Consider the following 20,641-nt stretch of genomic DNA (forward strand, 5'->3'; position numbering starts at 1 on the left):
TCTTTTTTAAATATTAAAAGAGTGAAAGCTCTATCAAAGCATTTCCTTCTAATTTAAGGGAACTTCCCCAGCAGAAAGCAGTTCTGTACAGACAGTGCAATATGTTCTCCATCCACACACAGGAAAGGTTTTCCACCCACTCCCCCAAACAGCTCTCACTCCCCAGGAGGCAAAAACTGTTCTTCTGGTAAGGATTTCATGAGCTCTGGTAAATGTAATTTAAGCAAACATTTTTATTACCTATGGGCAAACATCCTTTTATAAGCAAAACCATCATTCCTCTTCCTGTATCATATTTCCACTACAGCCTTGTAGGTCAAACTTACATTTATTTCCTCTGCAGTAACACTTCATGCAGATCCAGCCTAATTGGGTTTGGTTTTGACTCCTAATAGAGGCTGTGGGGGAAAATGCAATATCCTATAGGCAGATTCAGTGACAATTCTGTATTTTTACAGCTGAAATTAAGTTTATTTTTGGAGCAGCAGAAGGGAAGAAGAAAATATGCCCGGGCCGACTAAGAGAAGCACCACACCTGAGCTTGTAACACTCATCCCACAAACACAGCTACAACAGGAACTTCAGCAAACTCACACCTGCACTAAATAAGGAAAAGCAATGTCATTTTTATCAGGTATCCCCATGAATTGGAAAAAAAAAAAAAAGAAATGCTCTACTTGTTTTAAGCAAAACCTTTATTTTAGCTCATGGGCTCGTTTGTATTAAAAACAGTTACTTCAAAATCAAATTCACATAAAATTCAATATGCAAATGAAGTTGTCATTGGTCAGGATCAGATTCCGAAAGACAAGGGCTCTGAATGACATTTGAACAACCTTGGGTGGCAGCAGATCAAAGTGGGAACAGCAGCAGGAGCAGCTCCTGCTTCACAGGCTGAGGAGTCCAAGTGCCCCTTCCTTCAGCAGGCTTGAAACACCAGCTGCACACCAGGGCCATTTAATGACTTCTCCATTTCCCATAAATTCCCTCAGCAAGGATTGAAAACAGCAATATCCCAGTTTAATCTGCTGCTTCACAGGAGTGAATTCTCTCGAGTCTTGTTAGAGGCACTGCTATTTTCTGCCAGCAATCAAAGTACTTGTCTTAAAACAATTTCCTTACAACACCAACAATCAAGCTACATTATATACACTTCAATTGTACAATTATCTTTAAAAAATGCCCGTGTACAAAATAGGTTATTTTATTTTATTTTTTTAAAAAATCACATGCTAGATTTCAATTACATCAACATTTTAAAATAACTGAAACAATTGATAAATAACATTCCAATTTATTAGGAACACTCCTGCAAGCAAGTGCAGAAGTATCTGCACTTTATTTAATATTCTAGTAAGCTTTTTAGGGCAATTTGTGCTATAAACCTCATGTACAAAGCGTGTGAAAAGCTCTTACTTGTGACAACAGAATAAAAGCTAATTAATTAAGCAAGAGTATTTCAGTAAAATTATTCTACTTATGAAGTAAATACCACAAGGGCATATCATTTACAGCCAGTTAGACAAAGAACACAGCTAGTGACCAGAACACATACATTAGTTAAAAAGTCAAATATATACAAAAATATATTAGAAAGTGGTTGAGTTTAACCACAGGCTCATGTAAAAAAATGTTGTTTTAAATAGCAATAGCAAAAAAATAGCTATTTCTCTATCTGCAACAGTACAAAAGGCAACACCTACATATGAGGTAGCAATGCCAAATTAAAAACAAAAAGAAACCAAAAAAACAACTTTGGATTGAGGAGCATTTCCTATATTTTCATAGCATATCTGTCAATACAAATATTTAAATGAACACTTCAATTGTTTCAAGAATTAACTACATTAATTTACAAAACCCTTTATTCAATTAACTTTTTAAAAATTACTGGAAATTGGTTTAGTTACTGATTTCTCCTGTTTCTAAAAAAGCTGTTGCATTTTTCAAACCCAAACACTGTACAGCAAAAACGTGGAGGCTTTTATTATACACACTTGGTAAACACTATGGTACATTAAGACTTAATTTACAAAGATCAGAAGGAACCAGCTGTGGTCATTTTATCCTTTTGTGCCCAACAGGCAGACACTGCACACTTTTTACCCCGTGCTCAATGCCAGAGGCAGTCTGAGGGTTCACTACTCCCTTCCACAGCCACAGAGGTGTTTGAAGTGTTTCATCTCCCTCCAGGAGTGGGAGCCACAAGCGTGGCTTCCACCTCCAGGGCCAGGGGCGCTGCCAGGCAGCGGCTCAGAGCTGCCCCTGGGCATTCCTGGAACTGCCTCAACAACCTGGGGTGGGAGAAGGGAACAGCTGTGTCCCTTCTCCCAGTTCCATCTCTTTATCCTCCTGCAGGTGCAGGGCAGGAGGGGCCAGCTGAGCCTCTCTGACAAAAAAAAATGCCATCAGTGAAAAGCCAGGGGAGGAACAACCATGTAGCCGAGCTGTGCCAGCTCTGGTCGTGGGGCTGCAGGCCCCTCACATGGGTCACATCCTCTGCTTCCAGCTCCACTGACCAAAAAGACCCTGCTGCTCCTCCAATTCAGGCAACTAAATTGGACATCTAAAGTTAGGTGGTACGAGTAACACCAAAAAATGAACTGGATGGAATTTCAGCATTTATTGTATTAAGAAAATAATATATTTTACATCACAGTGCTTAATTAAATGCAATAAAAAAATGTAAACTCAGAATTCTAGATTAAATTTAGCTTGAAAAATTAGGGCTCGAAGAGTTTTCAAAATTCACAATTTTTTTAAAAATTGAAGTCACAGACAGTCAGTTCACATAACTCACATCTTGAAGTCTACTTGTAAGCAACACCTTTGACGCACTCCAACGTTTGGCCGGGTTTTGTTTGTTTTGTTTTCTTTAAAAGCCTAAATACCAAATGACCAAGTGCAAAGGTAAGAGGTATGTTTCTCTGCAAGGAATCTAAGTGTAGCAGTAATTTGCCCTCAGGCCCCCGGAGTGCTCTAGTAGATGTAGGGGAATATGCGGTACGGGACGCGCTGGCAATACCGCTCCCAGGCCAAGCCGTACTTCTGCTTACAGTGGTGCTCATCACGAGCCTCTCGATGGACAAGCAGGCAGATGAAATAGATCACGTAGAAATAGGGTAAAATGTGATTAAAACCTGCAAAGGGACAAAGTGAACTTAGATCCAGGACAAAGATCTAGAGGCGGTAGCTATTAACATGTTCGAAGCTGGTGACACACACTTGCTCAAGGCTGAAGCATTTTATACTAAAGCATCGAATATTCAACAGGACTGTGCAACACATGCAGATAGAAAAAGACCCACAAACCCACAGAAAGTAATTCTTAAAATTTAGAGTCACAAAATCTACCAATTTCACTCTCAATGCCTGCAAAGCTGGCACACATTCAAGTGTTATTGTCATTTAAAGTTCTTTAGCTATCCAAACCAGAATTCCAGTCAAATCTCTGCCCCACAAGGTTTTCTCTGTTTTGCCTGCAGACATGAGTCCAGCTTTGCTCAGAGCACACCACTTGACCTGTGGATTAAAAGAACTGGAAAGGACCCAGAAATGTGAGACTGCAGCCCAAAAAGCCAACTGTACTCTGGGCTGCATCAGGAGGAGCGTGGCAGCAGGTTCTGATTCTAACCCACTGCTCTGCTCTCCTGAGACCCCACCTGAGTGTAGTGTCCACCTCTGTGTATTATTAACAAACACCTTGAAAGATAATTTCACTGTGTTTGATGACCTTTCTTTTAAATATCTTTCACTTCAAGTTATCCCTGTATGTGGTGGCCCTTGTCTCCAAGCAAACACCCACTTTTGGGGAACTTCAGCTGAAAACACATTCACTAGCCTAAAAAATTTAAAGAACAGCTAATTAGCAAGTAAGTCCCATGGTTATTGAATGATAAAGTGTCAGAAAGATGAGTAAAAGCTTTAGTATATGTCAAATCTGCAGCAAGTTAGAAAGGGTAAAATGGAAGTAAAAATGTGTTGCATCAGACTTATGACACAGAAATCTGCCATTCGATAGGGTTTACTATCTCAAATAATTACCACTTGGCATTTCAAGCCCAGACAGATGCAAAACAGAAGCATTTCTGCTAAAAATCCACTTCAGCCTCAGAAACTCACCACAGGGTAGGGACCATGCCAGAGCCATGATGATGTCACCGAGGTAATTAGGGTGACGAACAAAACCCCACCAACCCGTGACAAGAAGCCCTTTTCCAGTTGCAGTGGGTATAAATTTCAGATCTGTGAACAGAGTATTGTGGTCAATGCAGTGACTGAAATATGTATTTATATACTACAAAGAGCCATTGAATAAAATCACAGCCAATGGAATAAAAAATGCACTCACTGGCCAATTTGGGATCTGCTGGATTCCGTCGGAAATTGTTTTTCTGAGAATTTGCACTGCGGAAGATGTAATACCCAATACCTGAAAATAAACATGATATATTTTGCATTTTCAGTATTTTCCAGTTTTTTTCAGCTTCAACAAAAGCACTCATATGCCCTTTGCCACACTCATTCCATCAAAATCTTTTCCCCAGAGATTCAAATGGTATTTTCTGGTTCTCAGAGCTCTAACAAGATAGAAATGACACTGGAAACCTGCATTCCATGAGATCCTTCTTGTTACTGACTAACTTTGAAGAGATTCTGAAGAACCTTTATTCTCACATCTATAGCTGAGTTTTTTAATGTTACACTGAGCTTGAAATTCAGAGAAGGTGATGTGAATTTCACATTCTATGATTACAGCTCTATTTTGCAGCCTAGCACTTTGTTACAGCACCTACTCCATAAAGTGACAACTCTTTTACAAGATCATGACAACAAAAGAACCAGACAATGAATTATCTGGGTTTGAAATTCATTTCACCCATAATTTTCACACAGCAGCTTAAACTTGCTTTTTCCAAAGCTGCATTGAAAAAAGATGATCACAACAGACTTTGAATAAAGATTTTTTTTTTTTTAAATAGAAACCCATGAGAAAACATTAGGTGAAGATGAAAAAGTGATTTTCTGTTTTTCAGATTCCACATACCAAGCTGTACATCTTCTCATTTTTCCCAATTCTTTGTCATGTCTACAAAATACGAGTGGCTTTTTATGGCTTTCCTAGTCAGATAACAGGGACAACAAGCACATGTTGGTGCAAATTTAAGGTTGCCTAAAGATGTGAGATCTTTTCTCAAGGCACTCAGCTTTGATGAAAAAAGATGTTTTCTACTGACGTGTGTTTGTAACTACAGCCACCAGGTAAGGAGATGCAAATAGTTACTTTTTCCCTAGGTTCAGCAGAGTGGAGCCAACAAGGTACTGACTTTTTTTTTTAATGAGTCGCTCAGATTGACTTTAAAAAGCATCTATTAAATTCAAAATATGTTAAGTCACTTCTTCAACTCCAGAGAGCACCCATCTAGAGCTGCTTCTCAACAGAACAATTAGGTGTTCAGAGTCTCACCTATCCTTCTTTTGCTAAAATGAGGATTTATTATATTCTTTGTATTTCACAGTAGCCGATGACTGCTGCATCTGAGCTAAAGCTTCCCCTCCCATCTCTGAAGAAACAGAATCAGAACTATGTTGTAACCAACAGCAACAACGGCATTTACTGCAACTTACAGTTCAGAACAGTAATTGCAGCAGCAACAGGCCAAGTAATTGTGGTGGGATGACCCACTAAGTAGAAGGCCTGCAGGCTGTAGACAAATGGAACCCACACCAGATCTCCAAACGCCAGCATGAATCCAAATCCATCATGGGTAATATCCATTGTAGTCAAAACGGCTTCCTGGAAACAAGGAAGAAGGAATTTTAGCATTTCCAAAGCCTCCTTCTCTTAACACTGTAATTAGAAATGGCACCAGCTGAAGGGGATTGGCATTTACCTCATTCCAAAGAGCATCCACCACATAGAGAAGCTGGAAGCTGTTCACAAGAATCATGGACAGGGATGGCACACTGAGATTGTGGATCTTCATCTCAGCCAAGAGCATTGCCAAGTTTATAACAACCTAAGGTAGAAAACATTTTATTTAAAAGTTTATTTGTAAAAGAAAGTAGTCTTTTCTATTACACTATAGGACATTTTAACACAAGTATTTTTGACCAAGGTTTAGAGCAGAAAAAACAATAAACTATTTTAGAAGTCAGTTTGCAACTAACCACACTTTTGAAGCTCTATAACCTCAACATACAAATACCTTAAAAAGGATTTTAATTTGCCACAAAACAAAGAAGCTAGAAATTTCCTTCAAGTGAATAAAAATAGTCATTAAAAAACTAGCAACATGGAACTGTTTTTCAGTACTCATTTATAAGTAATTATAAATATATAAATACCCTTAATATCAATTATATGTGTGTGGAGGGGTGTACAAAAATCCCTCAGTGTAAAATTTAAGGAAATAAAATAACTCAGATTACTGACTCACCCAGCCAATTAATCCTGGACGCAACTCACAGAAGTATTTGAGGTCAAAGCTGCCAATACGAGGGTTTAACTCATGTCCAGTAAAAAAGTCATAAATAAAATACCCTGCAGATAAGACACAGTCTCTGTTAGCAACACTCTTGCTGTTATCTGCCACTACACTCCTCCCCATAAATAAAATCCCACTTTCCACTAATGTTCCCTCATTACAAATTTTTAAAAGCCTTCAGGTTGGCAAAAAAAATTTGAAGAGTAGGTGCAAAACACAAAACAAAATCTGAACAGTTTGTATTTTAAGATGCTCTAATTTTTTATTAATTAGGAGGACTAACCACTTTAGAAGTTCTCCCTGACATTTGTTCCTTCTTTATTTTCAGCCTTATCCTGAAGCTCCCATCACAGTGTCTATGAACATGATCATATGGCATTAATTTATTTTACATTTTCTCCTATTTAATTGCTTTTGTCTGGGAAAAAGAATTCCCTTTCGCTGTGACAATTACCCATTCATCAGAAAAGGTGGACAACAAGGAAAATACCATGCCCTGACTTCATATCCGGGACTGAATTTGTGGAAAAAAAAACCCAAACAACACTTCACAGAGCAAAATTGAAGTCACAGTATTATAATAACCAGCCCCAAATCTAGCCTTTAATTTGTACAAATGAAACTATAGCAAACAATTGGAAAGAGATCACCCAGAATGTTCTAACTCACCAGAATTTCCACCTGGTGCTAGCTCTTCCTCGGGTGCTTTCAGGGATCGAGCGTACAGATAAATGCTCAGTGCCAAAGAAAAAGCTGCAGCTGACACTGCAAACTGCATGAGGTGATCGTACACATAGTGAAGCTCAAACTGGAAGTATAATAAAACTCCAATAGCTGCAGCAGTCAAAATAAAAGCATAAAACCCTAAAGGATGTAGAAGAAAGACATATTAGTCAAAATAAAAAACAAAGCAATTTATTGTTTTAGTAGGACCCACCTAATCCAACCTTTCTGCACTTTTACTTCTTCCAATATTTGTTCATATTGCAGTAACATCTTGGACATCCCATGGTTCAAACTCCTGGGGCACAGCAATATAACTGAGAGACTCCAAGCCCTGAAACTGTGCTCACCAAAAGGACAAGAGGCAGGAACTCTCAATTTTTTATGCCAGAGGATCCAATTTCAGATTTTAGTGGAAAAATGGACACTGACACTACTAAAGGATAATGAGAGCAGGTCACAAAGTCTTATCTGTGGGACAGCTGAGACAACCATATTCTCATCTTTGAATTATCTTCATCTATACCTTGATACAGATAGCAGTAATTAAAGTATTAAAATGACTTATCAAGGCAAAACTTGAACACAAAAACTTTTGCATACACTGAGAGTATAATTTCATGCAGAATGGACTGATGCCCAAACAGGAGCAGGCAGTTCTCTGCTGCCCTCAGCTGAGGACTTTCGTGGATCCCTTCACAGGTCACAGGGGTGAGGTTAGAAGGAACCTCCAGAGTTCATCTGGTCTAGTTCAGATGCAAACTCAAGTACTTCACTTTGTGCCCAGTACCTCTTGTCCTTACCTTTCCTCAAGAAGGCTTTTAAATTTGCTTTTGAAGTTAGCCTTCAAAGCACCAAGACTATGGGTTTTTTTTTAATAATCCAAATTATGTAGCTCATTTCCTCCCTTTATCAGAATGCAGAAAGAATTGCAGCACTATAGCACAACTACAGACAAAAGTCCAAAGCCAAGACAGGTATGAGACAGCCTCAAGGAGACTCACTTTTTCAGGATGTAATTCTCCTTGTTTGTCACTCACAGCCCTATTCCAACTTTAAAATGGTGCATCTTACCAGACAAAAAGACAGCTTTTTAACTGTAGTATTTGAATTCCACTACCACCCCTGTCCAGTGTAATGTCTTGCTCTCGGGGTACTTAGTTCCTGATGATTACTAACCACCTTTTTCCAGGAAAAGGCTCATCCTATTTTATCCAAGATTGACAACAGATATGCTCTCTGGTCAAACTGTATCTTTCAATATTTGTATTTTATGGTGCTGAGCACTGCAAATCGCACAATGGAGTCAGTTTTGGAATCACCAACTGCACCATGCTTACCATTTATCCGGTACTGCAGTTTCCTTCCACTGGAAAGAGGCAGGCCTTCTACAACCTAAGGAGAATAAAATATTAATGCTCAACAAAGTATTTTCTGTGGGCCCTTCAAGAGAGAAAAACCAAGCTCAACTCTGTCAGAAAGACACTCAGTCAAAGCAACCAGCTGGACATGCTCAAACCTGAAGCTCATGCATTGTTCTGGAAAACATACTCTGGACAGCAAATGAAAAAGATTAGCAGTTTCAAATAAAAACATTATTTAAAATAAACCTCTTCCTAACCAGCTTCAAGAAAGCAGAACTTCTCCAATCATTGTGAACATGTTCAGCAATAAAACATGACTGATCTACTTCAGAGTGTCCTTTCAGAATCTGCCAGTAACCCTCAAGTCACAAGAGAGGGAAGGAGAGCCTTTGCCTGATACTCATACATATGGCTAGAATGGTTTATGGATTCCTGTAAATGAAGACTGTTTTCCAAAACCCTGGATATCCATAAGAAACTGAGTATCAAAATAGTTTGTGAAATTAGAAGTCAGATACCTAAAGTTCTTCTAGAATTCTATTAAGCAAAGTTTATCCACAGTTTGATCTGAATGCCTACAAAATGCCTTCTGCCTTCTCTACTGGCAGGCTCTGAAATGCAAAAATTCTGAACCAGCTGCGCTGTTTTAAGCTTACAGAAATCTGCAGCAGCTGTATTCCAGTTTATTATGAAAAACTCATTAAACTGCTTTCAAATGCACTGCATTTAGAACACATCCCACATTCCAGCCTAACACACAGTTTAGCTGCCCATAAAGACCCAAGTGCTCCCAACAGCCTACCTTTCCAATTGGCAGCAAGTAAAACGCAGCTTGAAGGAAAAACCACAGAAGAAAAACACCAAACACCCTCCCATCCCAAAGACTCTCAAGTGCTGGCAGAGGAGGGAAGTTCAGAAGACTTGGATCATCTTGTTTGCACATCAACAGCAAATAGAATACAGTAGCAGGCAGGAGAAGCATCAGCATGAAGGTCCCTGTAAACAGACATCATGGCATGTTAGAAGGTAACTACAGAAAATTTTAAAAAATAGTTTCAATCCCACTAAAAAAGCTCAATATTAAATAACAAAGAAGAGGTTGTCATTATTTTCTCCTGAACAAGACAGCAGCAATCCCACAGTCATGTAACAGGACACTGAGACATACTTCTCACTTCCATACAAGGTCATCTACGATGGGATCACACTCATTGCATCCCTTCAAAAATAATCCAAAAATTGTCTAAAAAATACTTCACTGTCAAGTTTCAAGCACCTAAGTTTTAAAAATGTAAAATCTTTGCTAGCTATTCTTAAATTTAATCTAGAAATATTTAAATCTCACTGTGGCAAGGGGTGGCACAAGATCTTTGCTGTATTTCACATATGAACCAAGTGCATTAAAGGTTCTTTGCCACCCAATGAAGTTAAACACAACAATTTTACTCTGAATTCTGCAGCCAAGGTCCAAAAAGCAGTTCTTGACATGACAGTATGGTCAATAAGTAAAAACCCACAAAACAGTACTAATTTTCAACTATTAAGACAATTTGCACACATACCAATTCTTCCCCCAAACTCCAGCTCCTTTGTTTTTGTTGATACTTTCTCAATTGGTTTTACAGCCACAAAAGTCTTTTTCTCTGAATAGATCTCTTCTTTTTTCTTGTCATCTTTCCTCGAACGCAAGCTGTACTGCTCAAGCACACGCTTGATTTCCAGGTCTGGTTTTAACTTTTGCTGTAAATGAATAAAAATAATTTACTAGAAGGTTTCCCAGTGATTTTACTTTATTTTAGTCCAATATTTAATATTTCAGAGGACATTACTCACTGTAAAACACCAATATACAATTATCCACTCAAACAAAGAGGCTGCTAAAACCAGGCACTGTATCCTGTTGGGCTGTGATTACAGATCAGCAGCAGTTCCAGCACAGGTCGTCCATTGCCACCCTCCCCCTTTCCCTCCTGCTCTATGCCTGGGCACTAGATAACAATCAGGACAATTTAAAAAAAAAATCACTTTCTCTGTAGCAAACTTACTTAACCTCCAAGTTTTATATTGCCTTCTATTTCTGCCTGATTATTGTATTGCCCTTTTCTAGGAATTTCTGAGAGATCCAAGCTAGGAATGTGACAAAAAGCTAAGAGCAAATTCCGTGTTCCTACCTCCAAGATGATGCAGGATGTGGCATTTTTTTCTGTACTTTCAGGTTCACCATTGTACCTTTTGGTGTTATTCTCACTCGGTTTCTGCTCAAAACAAGAAACACAGTTTTAAGCTTTCAGTGTCCTATATATGGCACTGTTCTGCAGAACTGAAAGTTTGGTTCCATAAAATATCTTTGAAGAAATAAATTCTCTCATAAGAATTCTTCTCGTGAGTGTAGCTTACACAGCTCTGGGAAGACATGACTCATATGTTTTATTTCAACTGCCTGGTCTTTCCAGTCTTACAAGAGCCAACAGATCAGTCCTACTCCTCAGACAGAAGCCAGGACAAAACCACCAAAGACTTTTTAACCCTTTTATCCCAAAAGGTTAAAAGTACTAAAAGTAAACTGTAGCTGCTTGCTTAAAACCTGATTGTGATCCACAGGCACTGGATCACACAGCTCAAAGGAGCTAACTGCAAAACCAACCCCACAACTGTTTCAGTGCCTAAGAGCAGCAAATAGCAAAAAAATCTATCCAGCTAGTTTATATTAATCTGGTTAATCTAGCTGAAACCTAACTAAAACCTGTTCATTTTCAATAGGTCAGCAGAATGCATTTCCAGTTCCAGGGACTGTCTCTCAGACAAGTGAGAAGCCATCTGAAGGGCACAAGAGGCAAACAAAATGCTGTTTGTCTCTTCACAGAGAAACACCACCTCTACTCCTCTTCACTTAAAGATCACCAGAAGCATTTTTAGCACTCAATCTTCACAAAAATGCTAAGAACAAAACTAATAAATTTCAGCTGGACACCAGATATTGGTGAACTTAGAAATCCTTACAGGTTAGTTTTTATAACGAAACCAGTTTTGCAATATTATCCATCAGCATGGCTATATTTAAATATCCCACACTGCGTGTTTTCCATTAGTCCTGTAACAAAGTATATATGGTAACAGAACTCATTTTATTTCAAATCCTCATACCTACGTGCTATGTACCAATTAACACATCTAAAAGTAAGCTAACTTCCTTTGCCCCATTTCACAAGTGGAAGCACATGGCTAACAATTACTTCAATACTAAATATTTAAAAATTTGTGTTTGTTTGGATTCTGAGAAGTTCTCAGTATCACCAAATTCAAGTGGAACTTTATAACCTTGGTTTACCTCTCAAGAATTTCCTCAAACATTGCAAGCTAGAAACCCAATTTCCAAAGAAAAAAAAGGCAGTTTTGAGATATATTTTTGCAGGTAATTATGCTGTCTAGAGAACATGAACTGCAGCTGGCTTTTACAATTATAAGCTCAGTCTGCATAAAACCAATCTTTCACAAATAGCAGAAGTTTCTTTAAATAAAAATCCAGCAAACCCACACACAAAAACCCAACAAACAAAACTAATACCGGCAGAGCTAAGCTGGTCTCCTGAATGGTTTTCTTCTTGTCCTCTTTGTGTTCCCTGCTTTGGGAAGCAGAACGACGCCTGCCCTTGGCTGGCCGGCCAGGAGACCGCGAGCGAGAGCGAGATCTGCTGCTGCTTCTTCTGGAGGGAGAACTTGAAGAAGACTGGCTCTTCCTGTGCTTGAATGATGACTGCGACTAAAAGAAAGATGGAAAGAAAGCAAAATCTTAGCTATGTCCCAAAGAACAATTTTAGAAACACGGGGGGGTTTTGTGATGAGGACTCTGGCACGCAGTTCTGGAGATCTGTCTCGTATTTCCTCTACTGATGCTCTACAAAGGCTGTTACGAAAGAGCAACTGCAGAATACTCATTTTGCTGGCAATTCCCAAAGAAGCCTGTTCCAAGTCCAACTGCTGCTGGCAATTCCTGTTGAAGCTACAGCAATGAGGCTATGGATGTAAGCTACCAAAGTGAGCACCAAGCTGTTAAGCACACCACCCTCTCAATCCTGTGCATAGGGATGGCAATTGAGAGCTGTCTCTCAAGCCCTCAGTGGCTGCTCTCACTTCCACTACTCAGCTCCATTAATGCATTTGACATGGCAAAGTTCATCATCCGTGTGAAGCAACACAGAGCAAATCAACACTAAAAAAACCCAAATCAGCATAATCATCTCATTACATCTGGTAACTAATTTCACAAAAAATTTTACTCCAAAAGCACTGTTTGATTTCTCTGTGAAGTCTACAATGCTGATTTCCCCATGTAAAATTTCCACAATGCAACTTTTATAAAGCATAAATGTTTCACGACAAAGAAAGGAACTTTCCCAGCTTGAGTCTGCTAACCTGCATGCAGAAGTAACAAGTCAGAAAGACTTGAAACAGTGAAAACAGTTGCCTACCTCAAGGCAGAAACATTTTGGTCCCAAAAGAGAAGGCCAGTTACTGGGCATGGACACTGCCACCAAGAAGTGACACTACAGTTCACATAAAGACTTGCAGGTTTCAGAACGGGCCATAGAAATGAACTACAGTGAACATTCAAACAGGGCTTTTTCCTCCTGCAGTATTCATTTTCAACTGAAACTTCTATGAAGTTTTAAAGGACTTTATGAGTAACAAAGATAAAATAATAACAATATGCAAAGAGGAAGGAATGTGCTGATATCACACGAACTTTTCTCAAGGGTTTGTAATTGTCACAAGTACAGCAAAATACCTCATGAAGCCTTTGAGGACCTAAACTAGTAAAAAGTCTTTGCAGACGTTTTAAGTATGTGCTTGAAGGGCATGCACTGTTTATGTTTACAGTGACATTTAACTGCATCTTCCCATTTGTTAACAAATTTTCTTATTTAGAGATGGAAAACCATCAAATTAGTATCAACCCGTTGATTACCACCTTTGTAAGGTACCCAAATCAGTTTTTTATGAAAAATCATGCCATAGAGTTCCTGAAGGATCAGACTTGGTTTTCCTCAAAAATATTATACTTTTTTGACATAAATAAAACAACCATGATTCTTTAAAGATGGGATCATTATGAACTTCTACTTGAGGTGTCACATAGGAATAAACTTTTATTTAGCACCAATTCCTTGAAGACACAGTTAACAAAAACTTGCAAAAGAACTACCCAGCCCTATGCTGAAGTACTGACAATTAAATCCATGTGTACTCACCCTTATATCACTTTCCTTCAGTGCAAGTTCAGTTCCATCTTTGTACTTGACAGTGTAAAGATGAGCAACATCATCGTAGCTGGTCACTTGTACCTCGTAGTACAGGACGCTTCCCGGCCAGCGGCCCATCACCACCTCGCCATCAGCAAACTTCCGGCTTGGCATTTTCCAAACTGAATCCCTAGAAAATAAATCACTCAGTCCACATGGCAGCTAAACACCAAGCTTCATTTTCCCCTCCTCTCCTTCTGTATCATATAACTGAAAAGGGGACACTTTCAACAAGTCTCCACTTGAAAAAGGGAAAAGGCTGTGTGATGAGAAAGCAGCAGTGATCTCTTTTCTAAATCAACAGCAGACAGAAGAAATTGTCTTAAAATAGAGAGAAGATTGAAGGTGCACATTCTGAAAAAACATTCAGATGTATTAGACTAGTACTGAGCTACAATATATAATCTCCATCATCAGGCAAAGCACATCTTTGACCAAAATTACATAATGAAGCTCATCTTATCTACGGAGAAATGCAAATTACGTGGTATTGAAGTGTCCTCTAACCCTTGTTTCCTGTGGTTCTACAGAAATTACAGAAGTGATGATTTCTAAACATTAAACATATCCAATCTCTCAAACACTTACAGCACATTACAGTCTTTCTTCAATTTATTATGCCAAACACTCAAAAGTTAGGAAACTTCAGAATTTAAGCTCCTGTCTGGGTTGAATATTTTTCTTTTCCACCTCTTTAACAAAAGGCCATAATGCCTTTTCCAGGGCTCCATGGGAAAACAAAGCACAGCACCAGAGCAATCACACAGCAACCTGAAAAATTAAATTCTATCCCCATCTGCATAATCAGGTTTTTATTTGCTATTAACAAAATGTGGTGTAAGTGACTACTACCCTCGGTTCACCCCACCAGGTGCTGGGAAAAACCACAACTACAATTTAGAGGAAATTGTTTCTAAGTGTAAAGTCCTGTAGAATTGATTATCTAGTGCTTTGTGTCATGTCACTGCCTTCTGAAAACTGATATCCCAAGCAGAATATACTTTTAATCTCAATGTATCAAGTGAGACTACCTTAAAAGTCTAAGGTAAGGTAAAAGATACACTAAATAACTAAGGTAAAAGATACACTAACATTTGTACTGGCACCGTGCCTACAACCAACACATGAACTCAGAGGGGATGGCAGGGACACGGAGAAGACACAAACCACAAAACGCTGGTGCCAAAGCATTTCATTTCAACTTGTTTGCTTTATCAATTTGATAAGAAAGCGAAACCACACAAACTAAGGTAAACACAAGTCTTTAACTAGTTAATTATTACAAATTAACTAACCTGCAGTGAAAAGTTAAGATTCTTGGGGAAAAAAATACTGTTAATATTCAATCACAGACCATCATCACTTGTTGGGGGATGGGGCTCAGTGAGGTTTTACAATCAACATTCATTCTGGCATTTTCTGACATTGCTGCTGCTGTTAAATTTTACACCTGTGTAGCTCTCCAAGTCAAATACCAAAAAAAAAATCAGCAGAATTCCCTCATATGGATTTTATTACTAATACTCCAAACTGCTTCAGACCAGAAACATCTGGCCATCTCCTTTGCTGTATAATATTTGAAGGAGAAAAAAACCCTAAAGTTTGATAATTTGGTTTCACTGACACTTGCCAGTCACAAAAATGATGAGTTCTAGTCTGTGCTTGTTAGACACGTGCTATTCCAGCTCTTCTGCCTTCTAATTAGTGTTTGTTGTCCCAGTTTCTTGCTTCTGCCTTATTCTGAATTCTCACTCTTTCAATTTTCTTTTATCCCAGTCATGTTAACCCCTTCAAATTCACATCCCTGTTTCTTATGACTTCCATATTTTCATTTCAAATTCTCCATTCTCTCCTTAGCCCCCATCTTGGGAGTCCTTGTGGATTTTCTGCCCTTGCTCACCAAATCAGCTCTGGTTCCTCTTTGCCACCTGTGCCTAAATTTGATCTCAATCCCCATTTCTGTCTCCTTGTCCATTTTTCTCACGCACAGGCAGTTCTTTAGGAGATCCAGGTCTACTGCTGCTCTTTCCCAGGCTCCTGCAGCCACAGCTTCTTCCTGCTCCTCCATAAATAGCCTGAACACCGGAGCTCCCCGAGTGACTCGGAGCTGTCCCAGATGTCACCCGTGAGCTCATTTCCCCTCTGCTTGCTGCATTTCCTGCACCCCAGCCAACTGTTTCTCCTCCTGCCCTGCAGCACCGCAGGCATCAGCTGCAAACCTGGAGCCTGAGCAGCACAAAGCTGGCTGATCCCCACACAGAGCTGTAAAAAACAGATCTTGGGAGGGTAAATCCTTTTCAAAAAGGGTAACATGTCTTCATGAAGTTGTTACTGAGGGCATGTACACTGGTTTTTCCAACTTATAGCAACCACTTCAGAATTTAGATACAATTTCTGATTTTGAATTCATAAGGATAATAAAATGCAAATCTCTGCCAAAACCCAGCACTTCTGTATGCAAACACAAAGTCCAAAGAAAAAGTAACTTGATGATTTAATTATTGTGAAAGGCAGAAAGACCTTCCCTTCCTCCAAGCTTGCTCACAAAGGGAGCTGAAGTTAGTTTTAAAAAATTGAAAAATGTGGTTGAAAGACCTGTAGCTAAATCCATGTCATGTAATTCAGCCTGAGGCAGATACTGCCAATATGAGATTCCAAAATAATAAATAAGCAAGTGGAAATATCTTCTGACTCAAAAGTAATGAACGATCTTATTATTGGGAAAATGTATTTTTCAATTCTTTTCTTTTCTTAAATGTTACAGCTTAATAATAAGCTCAATCATTAAGCATTAAAATAAGTAAATGTAGCTTCTTACCCCATTCCTCATTCCTTACATCCCACTTCAAAGAGCTGCACCTTTTAAAGGCAGCCTTCATCTGTTCAGACGAACAAACACAACTACTGGCATCAGGAAGAGAAAAGACAGGAAGTCTTTTCCAAAAAATTCTGTTTAGAGATTACATTTTTAATTTACTGCTCTTTCAGGCTCTACACACCCCTGATAATTTTCATGGTATCAGCTGGCATCAGCCTAATATTCCCAGTAGCTCTGCACAAACTTTTGAATTCCCAGGGCTTCAAAACATAAATCCAATGAAAATTAACTCATACAATGAACCTGCACTGTACAGACACCTGACTGCAAGTAAACTGAAAGTTTACTCCTGAGTAAAATTTCATCTTACTCAGGAGATGAAATTTGTGTTTTCTCAACCACTGAGATTTTCCTTTAGGAATCTAGAGTCTAAGAGAACGGCTCAAAAGGACTTTGTATCCTATACCAAGCCAAGCCAATTAATGCAAATTTCCCTGGAGCTTGAAAGTGGGTAAAGAACAAAAGTTTCTGCTGACTCAAACAAGAATGAAATAATTAAAAAGAAACTTGGCTGAGAAACATATTGCCCCATGCATGCATTTCTGGTCTTCTAAATGACTCTCTCACTAGATATGTGGGAAGATATTCCAGTGTGGAGAAAGTGTTGACTGTCACCTTGTAGCCACAGGGAGATCACACACCATCAGCAGAACTGGGCACAAAGTTTTAAGAATAAATAAACACTAAACAAGTTTTCCCTCTTGGGACAGAAAAGCTCACACGCATTCAGTGATTCCATTTACTAATTCTGACATCTCACCACTGTTCTGGATGTCAGAGGAGGGAGCCAGCTGAACGCAAGAAGAAATGCAGGAAAATAAAGAAAACGCTGACAGTCAAGGCTAACAACCCACGGAAAGTTACTACTGAATTCACCAAAGAGAGCTGTGCGGGACCTTTTCAGCAGCACCATTACTCTCTCCACATTCAGAACAGCGGAGGCACCTATCCCTGTGCAAACCAACTTAACTTCACCGCTAAAAACAAGCGCCAACACGCCTGGAGGCAAAAACAACAACCCATCAGCCCTCGGGCTGGCAACCGCGGATCTCCCCTTCAAAGAGCCTTCCTGCCGGAAGCCCCGCGAGCGGAGGGGCCGCGGCAGGAAGCAGAACCCCGCCGGGCGGGCCCGGGAGCGGCGGCCGCTGTTGACAGGAAGGGCCCCACGTGCCGGCGGAGGCCCGGCCCCTCGGCCCCGCCCGCCCGGGCCCGGGCCTGGCGCGGGGCCTCCGCCGCGGGGGAAGGGAGGGGCCGCACCGCCCCTCGGCGGCCTACTCCCGCTCGCAGCCCGGCGCGGCGGAGCCGAACAAAGCGGGAACGCTCGGCCCCGCCACCTCCCGTGCCCCGAGAGAGGGGCCCGCGCCGCCCGTCCGCCCGCCCGCCCGGAGCGAGGCCTGAGCGCGGCCGCCGCGATCGGCCGGGGCGCTTCCCGCCGGGAAAGCCGCCAAGGCAAAGCTGGGGCGGGGGAGGGGAGAGGGTGGGAGTATCCGGGCCCGCGCGCGCCGCCGTTCCCGTTACCTGGAGCCCGCCCGCGCCGGGCCGGGCCGGAGGCGGTTCCGCGGAGCGGCGGGAGCGGGGCCCGAGCGCGCGCCGCTCTCCGCTGAGGGGAACAACCGCCCCGCCGAGCGACGGTTACGGCCGCGCGCACGGCCCCGCCCCCTCTCCCGCCCGCCAAGCGCGCCCATTGGCCGGGACGCGCCGTTTGAATCGCGGGGTGGCCGCGCGCCATTGGCTGCGCGGGCGATGGCGCGGTCCGTCCTCCCCGCCCCGGGGCGCGCGCCCGGCCCCGCCCCGCCGCGGCGTGAGGGGAGGAGGGGGGGGAAGGGGCGCGCTCGGCCCCCCCACCGCCCCTCACGGGGGGTGATGGCGGCAGGGGAGGGAGAGCGGGCGGAAAGGTCTCTGTCGTGACGATGGGGGCAGGCTCAGACCGCCCGCGCCACCCAGGCCCCGCCGCCCGTGTCAACAAAACGGAGGGTTTTGTTTACGGAGCACTCGCGGCGCCGGAGGCGGCGAGACAGCGAGTACTCCTACGCTGTCCGAACAACAGCCTGTGTTCCTTCCAGCCCCGCACCTCCAGCACTCAACAATGCCAAAATGTGGTAAAAATGCAGAAAACAACACCCCTTCTCGCTCAAAAAGAAAAATTAAAAAGGCTTAAAAGCGGAGGTGGCGAGGCAGCGAGTGCTGCTACACTGACCGAACAACAGGCTGTGCTCCCTCCAGCGCTAAACAAAGCCAAAATGTGGTAAAAATGCGGTGAAAACTCACCGAAACACCCAAAAGAAAAATATAAACGGGCAAAAAAAGCAGAGGAGGCTTTTGAAGCCGTGAGACGACAAGTGCGCCTACAATGACAGAACAGGCTGTGCTCCCTCCAGCCCTGCACATCAAGCACTCGACAAAGGCAAATTATGGTAAAAATACGGTAATAAAAGTGCAGTAAAAGCACAGCCACTGTCTCCAAAAGGAAAATAAAACAGCAGCGTGCAGTGTGGTTACCCCTGTGCTTTTGGGGCGACTTTTCCAGAAAGGCCATTTGAGTTCCTGGGCAGGTTTTGAAATCAGGAAGTCTAAGCAATACTTGAGCAGGCAGAAACAAAATGTGTTGTGAAAAAGTTAACAAATCGTCCTTAACATTGAGGTTTAATGCTCAAACGAGTTGTTTCCAGTGTTGGGATCTTAAAAGTGGTTTAAGAAGTGTTAAGAGTGAAATACACAGTGTTTGTGTCTGCACAATTTTTATGGGCCTCCCAAATTTTCGAAATTTGGCTAACAAGTGATGCTCTGTCCTAATAAAGCTTCCTAAATGAAGGGAAATTCCCTAAAGACAAGACCACCATTGTCCCGTACAGAAAACTGCCAGTGCTGTGCAGACACAGCAAAAATCTCAGATAAAAAAGAACCCTGAAACAACAGCAACATCATGAAATAAAAAAAAAAAAAGGGAAAAAAACCCAGACCAAAAAACCACAGCCAAAATGAACTGACATAAACAGGCCCCATGGTAGTCATGAGCTTAACTTGTCTGAGACATAATTGTTATATTTGGGGCGTTGTTTTTGCTGTTGCTGGTTTGTTTGTTTGTTTGTTTATTTCTATTGGGGTTTAAGTTTCTAGCTATAATTTTTGAATTAAGAGTATGGCAAGCTTTTTTCCTCTAAGTGATTGCAGGAAATGGGATGTCCTGAGTGAATTATTAAAAATGGATATATTTTACTATTTATTCTGCTTATCCTTGATTTTTTTAATTTTCACAAGCAATTCTTTTTAAATTGCATTTGTATGTCCCTTACTTTTGTACCACAGAGGTCCAGTTTAGTTTGTCAAGCATTCATTGTATTTTTCACTACGTGATATAGTAAAAGATGTCTAAAGGAGGTTAAAAGTTACTCAGTCAAACCAGAGCCATATGTAAGCATAGATTTTAATAAATGCAGTCAGACTAAATTTGGTTTTTTAATTGTGTTAAGGCAATCAGCTTTATCTGAGAGACATTTGATAATTTACTACACAAAAGAGTACAAGTGAAGCTTGATTTCTGGCTTCAGATGACGAATATTTTGGTTCCAGCTAAGATTTCTGCTTTATTTACTATTGCAAAGTTTACAACTGTAATGTTAAGAACTGTTTTCAGCAGTTCAGTCTAAATTACAGCAGGTACTGCTTGGAATGAGCCTGCTCCATTTTGCTGGCAGCAGAGGCCTACAATTAATATGTTTAAATAATGAAGGTTTCAGTTGAAGTCTTGTTTAGAGAATAAACTTGCCTTCAGAGAAATGGTTTGTGTTTGGGATTGTTTATTCAACTTGGATTAGAAAGCTCTTGGGCCACTAAGAACTGTTTATTTCAATTCTGCCAGTGATAATTGAGATACATTTGAGAGATTAT

The 20,641-nt window shown here is 40.9% G+C and overlaps 1 protein-coding gene across 2 annotated transcripts; it reads right to left on the bottom strand.

Moving 5' to 3' along the window:
- Nucleotides 1-677: 677 nt before the first annotated feature.
- LBR (lamin B receptor) lies at nt 678-18,426 on the bottom strand. Of its 2 annotated transcripts, none has more exons than XM_041473979.1 (14): nt 18,272-18,426; nt 13,825-14,005; nt 12,141-12,335; nt 10,747-10,830; nt 10,138-10,315; nt 9,378-9,571; nt 8,552-8,606; nt 7,158-7,352; nt 6,441-6,544; nt 5,895-6,020; nt 5,629-5,797; nt 4,352-4,432; nt 4,123-4,245; nt 678-3,140 (listed from the first exon to the last, which is right to left on the bottom strand). In XM_041473979.1, the coding sequence occupies exons 2-14, from the start codon at nt 13,987-13,989 to the stop codon at nt 2,980-2,982; spliced, it is 1,830 nt and encodes a 609-aa protein (XP_041329913.1). In that variant the 5' UTR covers nt 13,990-14,005; nt 18,272-18,426; the 3' UTR covers nt 678-2,979. The 2 variants fall into 2 exon arrangements, with proteins under 2 accessions (XP_041329913.1, XP_041329912.1); XM_041473978.1 differs by having other exon boundaries at nt 12,135-12,335.
- Between the last annotated feature and the right edge of the window lie 2,215 nt (nt 18,427-20,641).

Source organism: Pyrgilauda ruficollis, unplaced genomic scaffold, assembly GCF_017590135.1.
Source record: "Pyrgilauda ruficollis isolate IOZ18807 unplaced genomic scaffold, ASM1759013v1 scaffold31, whole genome shotgun sequence".
Classification (NCBI taxonomy): Eukaryota; Metazoa; Chordata; class Aves; order Passeriformes; family Passeridae; genus Pyrgilauda; species Pyrgilauda ruficollis.